General features: G+C 36.2%; 2 protein-coding genes and 1 long non-coding RNA gene across 3 annotated transcripts; 1 reads left to right on the forward strand and 2 right to left on the reverse strand.

Moving 5' to 3' along the window:
* Positions 1-1,418: 1,418 nt before the first annotated feature.
* LOC111781770 lies at positions 1,419-2,961 on the reverse strand. The gene is made up of 2 exons (XR_002813012.1): positions 2,892-2,961; positions 1,419-1,688 (listed from the first exon to the last, which is right to left on the reverse strand). It is a non-coding gene; the product is annotated as an uncharacterized LOC111781770 (long non-coding RNA).
* A 2,250-nt stretch (positions 2,962-5,211) lies between these two features.
* LOC111781640 lies at positions 5,212-6,099 on the forward strand. Its single transcript, XM_023662331.1, has one exon. It carries the CDS (start codon positions 5,212-5,214, stop codon positions 6,097-6,099), a length of 888 nt encoding a protein of 295 aa, XP_023518099.1.
* Positions 6,100-10,095: 3,996 nt separating this feature from the next.
* LOC111782335 (NADPH-dependent aldo-keto reductase, chloroplastic-like) lies at positions 10,096-12,862 on the reverse strand. Its single transcript, XM_023663198.1, has 7 exons — positions 12,630-12,862; positions 12,237-12,287; positions 11,779-11,855; positions 11,482-11,569; positions 10,953-11,228; positions 10,556-10,804; positions 10,096-10,414 (listed from the first exon to the last, which is right to left on the reverse strand). The coding sequence occupies exons 1-7, from the start codon at positions 12,747-12,749 to the stop codon at positions 10,331-10,333; spliced, it is 945 nt and encodes a 314-aa protein (XP_023518966.1). The 5' UTR covers positions 12,750-12,862; the 3' UTR covers positions 10,096-10,330.
* Positions 12,863-15,122: the final 2,260 nt, after the last annotated feature.

The raw sequence follows: 15,122 nt of genomic DNA on the forward strand, positions 1-15,122 counted from the left end.
AAGATTTTTTTCATCTCATTCGACTCCTGTTTTCCCTATTTTCCTCCCGAATCCAATTCTAACCCTATTTTTATATAAAAAATAGGATCTAATTGGAGAAAATCAGTATTTTTGGACACGCTATTAGTGTAGAAACGCTAACGTAAGGGCATATGTCATCCAAGCAAGTCGGCATACGGTATTTAGGAAAATATACTTGTAGAAATCGCTTGGGTGCATGCATGATAGTCTATTTCCTTAGATGTAACTTTCCATGGATTGATTGTAGGTATTGAGTACGGATGTAATATGGAGAACTATCTGAGTATTACGTTTATGTTTTAAGCTTTTATTTTATATGTATATGTTTAATTCATGCTGAAATGAGGAAGGGAACTTGTGAAATCTGCGCTCCAAGAGATTGATGGATATATCACCCCGTTGAGCATGTTTGTTTATTGTTGTATGATGATGCTAGATATAATGGGCACACTCTGTTAGCTTTCATGATTTAGTTTAACGATAAGACTAGGGTTTTGTGGTTAGAGTGACAAGTCCCTAAGTGAAGACCTAGCCCTTCCCTATGAGCCTAAGAAACTACCACGATATATGAACCACATCTAGAGTACCCTTAGGTTACTTGTGTGCGATTGGTGTTATAGCTTCGTGGGGGACCAGGGGGTTCCTGATCAGGACTTGATTGCTCTATAGCCGTTTTAGTATGGGAAATGGGAGACCCACGTCGTAACAGACCATTTAGTTGGATGGGATAGAGGGAGGTAGCCCTCCCCAAATAGGGGATTAACATGGGACTAAGGGGTTGCAGCTCACTTCCTGGGACTAGGAACAGGGGGATTACCATGGGACTAGGGGATTACCACGTCGTAACACACCAATAGTCTCATAGCCATGCCGAGGTAGCTACTCGCAGGGCACCAGTCAAACACAGGTTGGCATAAGGGGACTCTTAGGGTTTAAATGAAAGAACAAAGAACCAAAGAAGCCCAAGGGGCAAGCCCCAAGGAGCTAACACTAAAACTAGATGTCCTAGAGGAGCCAAAGTAAAGTTTGTAGGAATTTGTTAAGATTAAGATGCGATAAAAGCCTACAAGTAGGTGGCTTACTGATTATAAATTTTATACTCATCCTTGCTATATCTTTTTTTTTTCAGGTACGTGAGGCGTTGGGTCAAGAGAGAGCGCGCTGAGAGATGTGAATTGTCACAGTGGAAAGCATGTCCCTGGGTGACAGTCCGGTCTTACCTATTAGTACACTTTGTCCTTCATGTTTTTTTCTATTGTCTAAAACTAGTCACCTATGATCTCTTTGTATTGAAACTGTCAAGACCCGATTTTCGAGGCTTCGAAGAATCGAACTCGTGACTAAAAGAACAAAATCGAAAACAAACAAAAAGAAAATAAAAGGAAAGAAAAGCAAAGTAAAAGGATAAAAATACCATTCAATTAAAACAAAAGAGAAAGAAGATTTGTTTCGAAAATATTACAAAGGAAATTGCAAATGTAAAAATGAAATACAAAATTAAAATCAAATATTTCAAATGGAAAATACAATTATGAAGAAAAATACAAAAGACTCTAAATATGAAAACGAACAAAGGACTCTAAAAGACCGACCAAGGACTGACGCTCCGGATCGACACCCCTCTGTGACTGCACAGCTCTCGAACACCTCCCCGTATCGACTGGTACCTGAAAAAAAAAGGGGAGAAAGGGGTGAGTATAAAAATATACTCAGTAAGCAGCCTACTTGTAGGCTCTTTTCGCATCCTTATCTTGGTAGGTAACCACGATCTTTCTCGGGTTTCTAAGGAGAGTGATCTAAGCTACAACTCTCCTTTCTGTATCATAAAAGGCTTGCCCATCTTATGCAGTGAAATGATCAGTGTCCTGAGGTGAGGCGCGACCTCATAAGCAAATCTGAGGGGATCGTATGGCTGGATCTGAATACGTGACTCTCTCTCTGAACATCATCCGTGGAGGTTAACTGACGACCCTCACACGGGACCATACATCCACAAAACGGGGTGCGACCCCCTATGTGCCGGTCAGCTACTGAGTTATCCTAAGTGGCTCCACGTCCCCCGCTCAGGGACGGGTTTCTACGGCCCAGGAGTCATGTTCAGAAGACCCCTTAGCTATCACCACTAGGTCTGGGCACCTGTCACACTTCCCTATCCGGATCTGCAAAGCTCAACGATCACCGTACCGGAGCTCTGTCTCGACGGTATGGTATCGGAGGAGAGAGGGAAGTGGAGGTTCTGATGACACTATCTTCACTGCTCAACCCTAACGGCTACCTACAGTTACCGTGGTGACCTATTATTCTTTCTAGGGTGGAACTTGGTGCCTTAGACTTAGATTCGTATTTCTCTAGGACTCTCGTGCCTGGTGTCACAAACCTATCGGGTTTGGAATTCTGGGTTCTGGTTCCGCCGGTAATCATTTCGCGGGTCTAATTGCACGGTATTCTAGAGGTCCCCCAATCTAGGGTCTCGTCTAGCTTATTTAGCCAAAAGCATCCTAATCAAGCTCATAATTTCTTCCTATTCATCCAGAAAGACAATCCAAGCAATCATCATACAATAGAGTTTACACGCAGCAGTTCATGCAAAATTATCAAACATGCTCAACGGGAAGATAACGTCCGTCTTTTACCCGGAGCGCAGATTTCACAAGTTTCCCAACCTCCTCATGCATACATACATTATCAGAGTCTCAACCAAAACAGATTTAATACACATTTTGTATCTAGCTTTCCATAATCATCTTATATTCGCAGTTTCTATAATAACACGCTAAGTTGGGCTAGCTAATTTCATAGGTGGTAGCATGCATGCTTGTTCCTAGCGGTTCCTACAAGTACTGCTCGTGGAAATCCAAATGGCTACTTACATGGTCGACGCGTGCCTTCCCGAGTTCGAGTTTTCTTGACGGAATGGATTCCAACAATTCTGAAATTTTCTTCAAAGGTCCTAATTCACATAAAAATAGGGTCAGCATCAAAATCGGGTCGGAAAACAAGCAAACAGAGACCAAACGAGAAGAAAAATGGTGCCTCACGCACCCCCACGCGCGACGCACGCGCCCTGGAAGGTTACTACGCGCGCGTGCCCTACGCGCTTCTCCCCACGCAGGTGCGGGTCAGAGGCGCCGGGTCGGGCGCTTCGCGTGCGGCGCGGGTCGGGCCGGCCGGGTCCGCGCGCCTGACGCGTGCCCGCTGCCGGGTGAGGACGCGCCTCACCAGCCGGTGATCGACACGTGTCGATCACCGGTTCTGCCGCTCTCCTCCGCACGCCGACCGACGCGTGGCGGCCTCCACCCTCTCTCCTGCTTCATTTTTCCGGGTCTCTTTCCCGTTTCGATCTATTTTCTTCCGATTTTTTTATCTCCCAATCCGTAATCCGATTCGTTAAATTTTCTTCACGAAACTTGTAGACCTCATATTCTACTTCTACAATATATTTTTTCTTTATTTTTTTCTTGCACACAGGACGAGTTAAGGCCGTCCAAATATACAGAAAAACTCACATTTTCTATTTTCGATCGCTCTACCCGAAGTCAGACTAAACTCTGATTTTCGTCCGATTCTCGTCCAAGAACTTCAAGAAACCTGTGAGAATCTTATTTTAGTCACATACCTCAAAAACTCCAGATCTAACGCTCATGAAACTCCTCACATCTAGATAAAATCGAAATAAGAAGTTCGGAACCTTACTTTGTCCGTTCTCGGATTTTCTTGCCGAAATGAGTGGATTCCACCACCCGAACTCCATTTTCAGCACTGAGAGAAGTATTGCTTCGAGGTTTCTTGCCTTGGATTCGATCTCCAATGGCGATTTGTCATCTCTGTTCTTCCTTTCTCCCAAACCCTAACTTCTTCTCCTTTCTCCATTCTCTCTCTCTTTTTCTTTTCTTTTCTCTCTCTTTCTTCTTGGAGCCCAAACAACTAGACCCCTTGGATAAGAGTAGGGGCAAAATGACCCTTTTGCCCCTATGTTGTTATTTTTATTTTTTTATTTATTTATCTAAAAATTCGGGTATTACAGAAACACTCTTCATACGAAATAAATTATTGATTTTTGAAATGATGTTTTCCTTTGAATTTCTTGCATACACACTAGTCGTTTTGGGTCACGACTTGTGGTTAATTATTGAGTCGTGACACACATCAACAACTTAGACGATCAAATAGAATCCGAAGGTCAAATCCTAAGAATGTCAACGCAGTTATTGTAGAAGACGGAGTTAATGAGCCAGAGACATATGAAGAAGGATCACAAAACTCGGCTTGGCAGAAAGCGATGAAGGAAGAATACAAATGACCAAGTAGCAAACTTGTTAACTTAAGGGTTAACATGAGAGCTTTCATTGTCAACTCAACATGGTGCAACGAATGAGAACCAGTGCTGATGAGGAGTGTTAAAATATCATCACTAACTCAATAGAGTTAAGCCTAACAATTATGTGAGTCACTGTGTATTTATGTTAGGAAAATGATTAGAATAAATTTAGGAAAATAATTTAATTATTTTAAAAATAAAAATATCTAAATATTAAAAAAAAAAAAGAGTTATATTTTAGAAAAAATGAAAGAAATTTTAAGAAGGATTGTCTTGTTATAGAATGAACATCCTCCACTCTAACTAGGTTATCATCCTAAGAAATACAAAATAGTGGTATTCTACAACAAAGTGTCTTATAATCTCTTCTTGATTAGTCTTAAAGAGTGTGACGGTTTTCCACAAAGATTTGTGTTCAACATATTCACCTAATACCACGTAGAGTGCTTCTTAGATTCTTCACATTTGTGGACCATATCTCCGTGCTTTGAATGCCTATAGATTCAAAAAAACAATTAGAGCTATTTTTGAAGAAGAAAATTTATGGGGTTTTAACTATAACCTCTACCTTGGTTTGAATGTTACTTAATAACTTGAAATGAACATCCTAATATACAAATTCAACTTGGGAGTGAGGGAGGTGTATGGAATCTTTCATAGTTGGTTAAGAAAAAAAAAAAAACAAAGCCCATGTGACAGTGACCTGTAAGAACAAGTCAAAGAACCAAAAAAAAAAAAAAAAAAAAAAAAAAAAAAAAAAAAAAAAAAAAAAAAAAAAAAAANTCATAGAGAGGAGACTATAAAAGAATGCTCTACAAGTACATGAAACACAACACCCAAAGCGTCTTTTCCTCTCGGCTGATCGGATAAAAATGGCTCCGCCGCCGACAGACCCAAACCACCCAAACCATCCTCCATTGCATCACTCCGACTATCCCCGCGAACTCTCCTCCTTCCTCCACCGCCACCTTCTCACTCTCATGATCCGTAATCCTCTAGTTCCGTCGCGTACGCATCGGATTTGTGACGTTTGCCGTGAATCCATCGACGGCGATTTCTACGGCTGCAACCACTGCCATTTCCACGTCCATCCATATTGCACCCACCTCCCCAAGAGCCTGCGCCATGTCATTGACCCCACCCATAAGTTGAGGCTCCACAAGCTCTCTGCTGGCTGCTGTTCCGTTTGCAAAGCTGATTGTTCTTCTTTTTGGGTGTACGGCTGTGACGATTGTAGAGTTTATGTTCATCTTAGATGCCTCCTAAAGCCGTTAGGTTCGCGGGAGAAAACCGACCAGCCGTCCGGTTCACGTGGGATACATAACCATCACCATGCACCGCCGCCACCGTGGGTGACGGGGCCACCTCATTTTCCCGGTGGCTTTCCCGCTGGTGGGTGGGCTTTCCCAAATGGTCACGGTTGGGAACATCCGAGTAACCATTTTGGGCATCTTGGACCTGTTCCATTTGCACATAACAACCATCCAAGTTATCACCCAAATCATGGTGGACACGGACAAGGACACGGACACGGACACGGACATGGACATGGCCAAGGACACGGACACGGACACAGCCAAGGACATGGACAAGGACACGGACAAGGCCATGGACAAGGCAACGGACATGGTCAATGTCATTGTCATGGACACGAACATGCACCTTGGTCGAGTTTGGGATCGCTGTTTGGTACTACAATGTTTTCCCTCGTTGGGAACTTAGCAATCGGTGCTCTGACTGAATTTATTTTTGGTTGTTAATCCTTTAATTTGATTTGTAAGGGTGTTTTTTTCATCCTCTACTACCACTCTTTTGTGTTGATATGATAACTAAAACAATTTACAAGTAGGGAAGAGGAGCTCCACTTCTCAAAACATGTATCGATCTTCTATATTTAATAATTAGATTTGAGCATTTAAACATTCATTAAACTTCAGGTCAATTTCATATATGTTTAGTCCCAATTGTAATATAATACTATAGATATATATGACATACAAATCATGAAGTGGGGACTTATAATATGAGTTTAATAATTATATTTGAGATTTTTAAAAGACATATTAGGAAGGGCACTATGGCCTCTTTGGATGCCACATCCATGGGTCCCTTGGGTGTCCTTGAGGACTCACTCAGTTAGATATTTAAATGGATATTATCTTGTTTAAATATTTTAGTTTATGTTTTTAGTATTTTAAGTGATTAATAGCATTATCTCCCTAATTAATTTGTTCCAATATTTTGATTATGTATATTATGTTTGGGGGGATCGATAGGATGACCTTCATAATAAGACATGTACAAGAGAACTACGTTAAGATTAGGACACAAGATTTAGAGCGGTTTCGAGTTGACCTAAAGTAGTACATTTTTAGTAGATTGAGTACCCTAGAATTGTGAATGGCGATCATAGGTTTAGATTTATGTGCATCCACAGAATAATAAGCTCGAGAAGATAGTCCCTAAACGTCTAGAAATGACAAATGAGATTTAAACAGCCTAAACGCCCTTAAGAATCCTAGTAGACTTCCATGGCATCCAAGAATGACTAAGGTAACACTCCAAGCTATAAGCAATAGAGACGATGTTATCATAGTCTCCACGATCCTTTCCACTCCAATATCAATATTGTCGAGCTAGGCCTAGGCCGATTAGGGTAATGCATGTCCCAACCTTGTGGAAATGGTTAGGAGTCTCCTAAACAAGGCCACTGAGCTATAAACTTGTTTTTTTAGAGGGGGCGTGGGACCACATAGGTTGACACAGTAGTTGACCAGTACATAGAGGTCACTCCTCCCAAACTAGAGAGACTTTATCTGTGGGAGGATCACCCAACTAATCTTCCACGGATGATGTTCAAATTAGCAAACACCATGTTGTCCCATCAAATTTTTATGAGGTAGCACTTCAACCCAAGACATCGATTTCACATTGCATCGACAAAAGAAGCTACCCTAAGTCAAGTAATAGTAAGGTCGTAGAACCTATACAAACTCCTAGGAGGTAAGATTTGAAACATAGACTTGCTCGAAACTTCGAGGCACCTCAGATGCTCATATAGCAGTAAAGATTAGACTCGAACTTCTTAGAGCCTAATAAAAAGTCTGTAGATACCTATTAGGTTAAAGATGTGACAAGAGACTACAAGTAGCTTCTTTTTTCTAGATGGTCGTAAGTACAGGTCGAGGTGGGGGATTTTGGAGCTCGTTGTCACATAGGGGCGATCCGAATGGAGAATATGCCTGCCCCATCAACCAACTCTCTTCTTTAGTCAGCTCCTTGCAAACTTTTGCAGTTTTGAACAAAACCAGAGCTTCTTTGTTGAGAAATTGCTCACACCAATGGCTCTTGCTCGTCCAAATGCATACAAACCCGCCATTCCATTCCATGTTTCCGACGTACACAAATAGTTCCACGACCTCGGGACGAACCCTCTCAACCTTTGTTTCATCCTAAACCGCCAATCAATCTATAATCAACATGTCACGTCAATATTTTATTCTCTAAGTCGATTGTAAAACGTAAAAAATAGGAAGTCATTTATTATTGCAATGTTTAGGGTTAAAAATTCAGTTGTTCATCCAACCTTTATTGAAATAAAAAATGACATAATGTTGTAATGGAATGAATATTATTTGTTAAAGTAATACTGATAATGATGTTAGTACGTGAGAATATTATTATAAGAAATTTCTAGTCAGTTGAATTTAAGAACCCTAGTAAGTGCTGGGATACACAAACCCACGAACCCTTAATTCGCATATGCTCAAACTCCCATATCAATTTGATTTCACTCCAAGAGAAAGTAATACTTGAATTACCTTGTTGATCAAATATTTCAAGCAAAAACACTTATTTGAGATTCAAATCAGTCCACAAGTAAAATTGATCTTGTCAAGTTTACATGATTCCAAACATGTAATCTAAACGTCTTGTCTAAAGTAAAGCACAAATATTCTTACTGCATTTTTCAAGTCTCATTTGCAAGGATAAATATATGGTTTTATATAGTGTCAAAATGAAACCTTTGACCTTCCACTAGTCAAGAGTACATAACCTTCCTATTTTATGAGCATAATTAGCCACTCTAAATGTAACCTAAAAATAAATAAAAAGTTTTAGAATTTAAAATACATTAATCAAACACCATAAATCTAGATTTTAATCATTTATCATGTAACCATCTAAAAATAAATGAAGTCCGGTCTAGAGTATCTTCAAGTTATTGCTGCATAAATGAGACTTAATTCTTCTTAGTATAAAATTGATTACAATTTAGTTCAACCTTAATAGAACTTGACTGGGTGTTAATTTGAACAACATTCTTAACTTCTTATTCATATTATAGTTCATATTATTAACTTCAACCTTCATTTATATTAATTATTTTTTAAATGTTTTAATATATTTTGTTCTTACAAACATTTTTAACTCTGCACGTTAATATGCCAATTTGCAATTCATACCAACCACCCGAGTATTTACCATGAAAGTGAATGGATTTGAAACTCTGATCTTTTAAAAGATCGCTAACATTTTAACTATTTAAGTTCTATCTTGAGATATGTTTTAAGTTGAGAGAACATCTTTTTACCCACCTTGCTAAAAGGAGAGATATGATTTAAGTTCTTTCTTAAGTTAAAATGGTGCCCGTGGAGCTTCTATATGGTGTCCAATTGACATCAAATTTGTCTAGCTTTCATCTTTCATACATACATACTTAACTCTAGAATAGCATGCGCAAACTCCTTCTAAAATGATTTTTGAGGTTAAGGCTTGAGATCATTACCTCCATCTACTTCAAGCACATCTTCCTCTTCGGTCGCACATGGCACTCATCTATCTTAGCCCTCACGTGGTCAGGGATGAGCACCACTTGAGTGTCGCTACTTTGCTTGTCGCTATATGAGAGTTACAATCTATTCTATTCATAGTATGGTAGAGGGTCACAATCTATTTTGTTCATAGTGTGGTATTCATAGTATGGAAGAGAGTCACAAACTATTCTATTCATAATATGGTTGTGACGCTTTGTCCCATTACCACTTTTTTACATATAAAAATAAATATTTTTCTATTATAAATTATAATAAATCAATTTTTTTTATATTTCTTTCCTTTATAATTATATTTTCGACTTTCTATAAATGGACCACCAAACCAATTATAGCCAAAATAATGAACTTTGAGCTTCTATAAAAACTATAAAAATGAACTTTGGAGCTTCTATAAAAACTATTACTCTACATCCAACAATTTTATGCTAATATTAAATTTTGATTTTGAAAAATTATTTTAGTAAAAGGTTATATTATATTTTTGTGAACCTTAATTTAAATTTATTTACATTTTTTTTTAATAAAAACTATATTGTAAAATGAAATCATGTAGTCAAAAAGTTTATTCAGAAAAATTATTTAAAAAATAAAATAAAATAAAAACATGAAAAACCTTCAAAAAAAAAAAAAAAAAAAAAAATTCACATGAAAAATGAAAAAAGAAATGGGATAGGGATAGGGATAGGGATAGGGATAGGGATAGGGATGGACTTTCAAAAGCTTCAAACAAAAAAAACATGAGCTTTCAAAACTCATGCCCATTCCGACCTTCAAACCAAACACCCCTAAAAGTTCTGAACTTTGATTCTTCGAAGTTCAAATCTTTACTTCTCTCCTTGATTGGTTGTTTGAATGTGTTTTCAAAATATCAGGTACCTTTTGGTTCATAAGAAACAACTTACAAGCACGGTTCAATCAGTTGAAAATGCTTTAGTGTACTCAAAAATTTTAAGGCATCTCATCTCTCCATACAGACTCTAAAACTAGAGCACAATGTACAAGGAGAAGAACCCAATAACTAGAGAATACAACCAGATTTGGAATGAAACAACTTCAAATCCCCACAGGAGAATATTCAAACTTCAATTATTTTCTTTCAACCGTCGGCGATACGGGTTATCTACTTACCCTCTAAATGATAGAGCTGACAGCTTTAGATCTCTCCATCCCATAAATCCTCAACAGTTCGGTAGACATAATTCTCATTCGCGGCAAAGGTTCCTCTGAGTAGCCTTGCCTGTCCAAGTGAAGAATAGAGTGGATCTCAGTACAATAATACAATAACTTTGTGAATAGAACCACAACATTCATCATTAAAATTATAGGGAAATATATTCCCTACAAGTATACGAACAAGAATATAACTCCATTTACTTACCTGATCAAACTTAGAAAACTTGGCCATCAAATCTTCAGGTATGGACCAATCGGAAACATCTAAGTTCTCTTTGATCCTTGACTCGGTAGTACTTTTTGGAAGCACGCTATGACCCTTTTGTAGTCCCCAGCGAAGAGCAACTTGTGCAGGAGTCTTGCCAAGTTTATCAGCAATCTCTTTAAGAATTGGGCTCTGGAGAACATCACTCTTGAGCCAAGTTGTCCCAGGTGAACCCAATGGAGAGTATCCCTGAATTAAGGTGAAAGTCAAGTGTCGTAATCATATAGTTTGAAACTATTTAAAAGCAGACATATTCCGCAGCCATGAAGAGGAGGCTACCGTTGTGGATTAGATAGTGAACTGATAAAGGAAAATCAGTCAGGATTTTGCTACTCACAGATAGATGAACTCCTTTTGATTTACAGAATTCATGTAATTTGTCCTGCTGCCATGATGGGTGACACTCCACCTGATTGACAGCAGGAGGAACACGAGCAACCTCCAGTAGATCTGCAAGTTTCTTGCTAGAGAAATTGCTTACACCAATAGCTCGGGCTTTTCCAGAATCAAAGAGTGCTTCCATGGCTCTCCATGTGCCCGGTAAGTCTGGCGCCACAAGATTTTCAGGGGTAAAGCCAGTCGATCCCTTTTTCATCCGAACTGGCCAATGGATCTTCAACGAAAAATTTATGTTAAATAGTACGAGAGTAACACCATTAATAAAATGACCTTTCATAAAAATGACAGAGAAACAATTAAACGTGCATTAAACAGTAGCCAAGCTGACGAGAGACCAATACTTTAAACAAGTTTGTTTATTTATTCTCCTTCAACATATGCAAACTTGTTTTCTTAACATGCAAAGTAAGTTTAGATGCATTTCCAAAAGACTGCTAACAACTTTTTAGTAAACTCGCAATACATACAAGGTATAGATCAACATAATCAAGCTGCAAGTCTCTCAGAGTTCTGTCAAGTGCTGCAGGAACATCTTCTGGAGCATGATCAGTACACCTGCAGATTATGGCCCAATTAAATAATTTGCAGTCCTTTTTTATCCTTTTATCATTAATAATTTTATGTCCAAATTCAGTTCAGAAATTAGCAAGGAATTTTACACAGATTTTACACCGTAATATAAAGAGAAAAGTGAAATTTGCGGCAAGTTCCATAGTATTGCAAATGAATAATTTCGCCAGAAGAACTAGAATCCTAGAACAAACCAGAGTTTCGAAGTGATCCACAAATCTTCACGCTTAACCACATTATCCTGAAAAAGTTTTTGGAGAACTGAACCAATCTGCCACAAACAAGAACATATTAGTTACCAAAAGTCCTACAGCTTGAGCTACAATCAAAATATGAACTGCTATGTATTAATATCCTAATCTAGTAGCATCACAAAGTGTACCGAGTATAATCGTAGCAGTCTAGATTACATTGCATGAAACAGCAGGAAAAGAAATGAAATAGACACAAAAGAAACCTTTCAGACCACAAAGAAGTTAGTCCAGGACTATTAGTACCTACTTTCAAGAACTGATATATTTCTGAAAAAAGAACTTGTAAAGGTCCAGTGTAGAAAATTACAATCAACCACAATACATGAACAGATATCATACAAAATGTAAAAGAAAGACATGCAAATTGCTTCCACGGAATTAGAAGTCGATGTAATTACCTCCTTCTCGTTGCCATAGATTTGAGCACAATCAATATGACGATACCCGATCTGCAGGAATAATAAACACTCAATTTAAAACACACAATAATCCGCCACAAGATTCCTACAGTATACGTAAAATGTGTTCTCTGTAGTGAGCAAAGTAAACAAAATATCAATTTAATCGCAGCTGCTCAATGTCATTTTGTTATGGCTAGTAATTCTACTTTAACGTCATTCCATCAGAACAAATACAAACAAACTTCCGGAAGCATCTTTCAGATTCTAACAGCAGATCAAGAATCCTATTACCAGTATAAAATAAAAACTAAAAAAGAAAAGCAGAAATCGCCATTACTGCTGATTAAAATTAGCAAGAAAATAGAAAGAAGATGAAGTATACGATAAAACCTTGACGGCGGCGGCAACGGCGTTAGCGACGAGACCTTCGGGTGCCTGCCAAGTTCCGAGCCCAACGGAGGGGATCTTAGCCCCGGTATTCAACTGGAAAAACGAGATTTGAGTAGCCATTTCCAAGCTTTCACGAGAGACGGAACTTGAGTTCGAGGGAACCAAACGCAAATGAAATGGACGGAAATGAACAGATACGAAGTGGATTGATTTTTCCCCCCAATTTTATAATGCTACGTTTTGGTAAGTGGTTCAGAATCCAAGTAACGCCCCCTTTTTATTCACTTTTTTTCAACTTTTTTTTTCATAATTATTTTTCTTAAAAGAAAAATAATAATAAATAACACTATATATTTTTCTTGGGTTCGTTCACGTGACATTCTGTGGTAAAGCCATTTTTTATCCGGAATTTTCTCCTTTTAATTTTTTTTAATTTCTCTAATTTTTAATTTTATGTCTAATAAATTTCTAAAATTTAAGATCATTTAATTGATTTTGGTGTGAATTATTATTTTTTTTTTGATAGATTCATAAATTGTAAATATATATATATATATATGATATAGACATTAATATTATTATTATTATTATTTTAACGTAGGTTAAAATTTTATTAAACAAAAAAAATTAAGCCCATATCATAATCTTTTTATTTTTAAAGTCAACTTAAAAAAAAAAAATAGGATTTAATTAATAATATTGGATTTTTGGAAACGTGGGTTACCTTCCGTCTTTAATCCTAAAATAAATGGAAATGCTGGAAATCTGCCAGCCGCCTTTTTCGACGAAGGACGGTTCCCCACGTCATCCTTGCCTGGCTGGGTCAGTGCCCTTTTCTTTTTGGTTTTTTACGAAACTATTGGCTGGGTCAATGTGTGTGGAGTATATAGTGTCCACATTGTTCGAGTGCCTTTACAACTAAAGGTGTACATGTCCGTGAACCGGTTGGGTTGTATTGAGAGAATTTTTTGAACCAACCCATAGAATGGTTAGATTGGTAACTCAATTTAACCTAAAGTTTATTTGTTCAAACTCTGAAAGAAGGGTGTAATAAAACTAACTTTATACCGTTCTAATTTTATGTCTACGGTCAAATAACTTTTGATTATTATTTCACTCCAATATTAATTTCTGTTTAGTTTAATATAAAAAATGATTATTCATTTGTTAATTTATTCATATTATAAATAATAGATTTAAAAACAATATAAAATATTGAGATATTATTTTTATCCTATTCCCACCTGTGTGTTCAAGAGGGGTTATACCACCCAATTATCACTCTTAACAAATTCAAGATTATAAAACTTATTTTATAAGATTTTATAAGATTTTGTTTGTTTTAGATCCTGAACTCGAAATTCAGACTAAATTTATTTAGTTTCAAAAAATGAATTTAATCCAACTCAAAATTTTAACTCAATCCATTGGATTGGTACAGCCATATTTGTAAAGCAAAATTGATAGAGTAAACGAAGAGGTGGTTTGGTTTATGAGAAAAGAGGTAGGAATGAAAATAAATTTTAAGTACCTTTATTTGTTTTCGAGTTTTGAAAGAGCTTATTGAATGATGAAAGTCCCACATCGGCTAATTTAGAGAATGATCATGAGTTTATAACAAAGAATACTCTCTCCATTGGTATCTTATGCTCAAAGTGGACAATAATATTATACCATTGTGGAGAATCGTGTTCGTCTAACATGGCATTCACAATGGGATTCGAACCCACGATCTCCCGCTCATGGATTTTCTTCTTATTTCACCTCTCTTTTTTTCTTTTTTCTTTTTTCACATTTATTAATTTTTTTCCTTTTTATTATATTACAATTTATTATTATATACATCATATTATCATTATTTACAATTAAGTATAATTTTATTAAAATTATTTATTTGAGAATAATTATTAATATTAATCACCATTTATTAATTTTTCTTTCTTATTATATTACAATTTATTATTATTATCATTATTTACAATTACATTTTTTCTATAATTTTATTAAATTATTTATTTGAGAATAATTATTAATATTGATTAACAAACTAAAAAGTTTATAATTTAAAATTAAATTTAATAAGTGTTATTATTTTATTAATAAAATATTATAATAATATAAAATTTATAAGTATTATCTCATTTAATATAATTTACTCTACTATTTTAATTTTTAAAATATAAATCGTACTAAATATTTCTCTTTGAAAGTTTATATAATTATTTATGGGATGAATTACAAATTCTAAAATTTAATCAACATCTAAATCTATATTAAATTAAATTAAATAAATAATTGGCAACACTTAATTATAGAATTAAATAATATAATAAAAATGTTAAAAAATTAATTTATTTAAATAAAATTTCAATATTTCTCCTATTTTTAGACATTATATTCTCTTTTTTTTTTTTTTTTTTTTTTTTTTTTTTTTTTTTTTTTTTTTTTTTTTTTTTTTTTTTTTTTTTTTATTTTTTTTTTTTCTTTTTTTTT

This window comes from Cucurbita pepo, chromosome LG19, assembly GCF_002806865.2.
Source record: "Cucurbita pepo subsp. pepo cultivar mu-cu-16 chromosome LG19, ASM280686v2, whole genome shotgun sequence".
Classification (NCBI taxonomy): domain Eukaryota; kingdom Viridiplantae; phylum Streptophyta; class Magnoliopsida; order Cucurbitales; family Cucurbitaceae; genus Cucurbita; species Cucurbita pepo.

What these genes read in the sequence shown, in the direction of transcription:
- LOC111781640 (XM_023662331.1), top strand. Translation starts at nt 5,212, where the DNA reads ATGGCTCCGCCGCCGACAGACCCAAACCACCCAAACCATCCTCCATTG.
- LOC111782335 (XM_023663198.1), bottom strand. Translation starts at nt 12,749, where the DNA reads ATGGCTACTCAAATCTCGTTTTTCCAGTTGAATACCGGGGCTAAGATC. An exon ending in ATTATGTTGATCTATACCTT is followed by an intron (nt 11,229 to 11,481) that starts GTATGTATTGCG and finishes TTTTCGTTGAAG; the next exon opens with ATCCATTGGCCAGTTCGGAT. An exon ending in CAAAAGGAGTTCATCTATCT is followed by an intron (nt 10,805 to 10,952) that starts GTGAGTAGCAAA and finishes ACCTTAATTCAG; the next exon opens with GGATACTCTCCATTGGGTTC.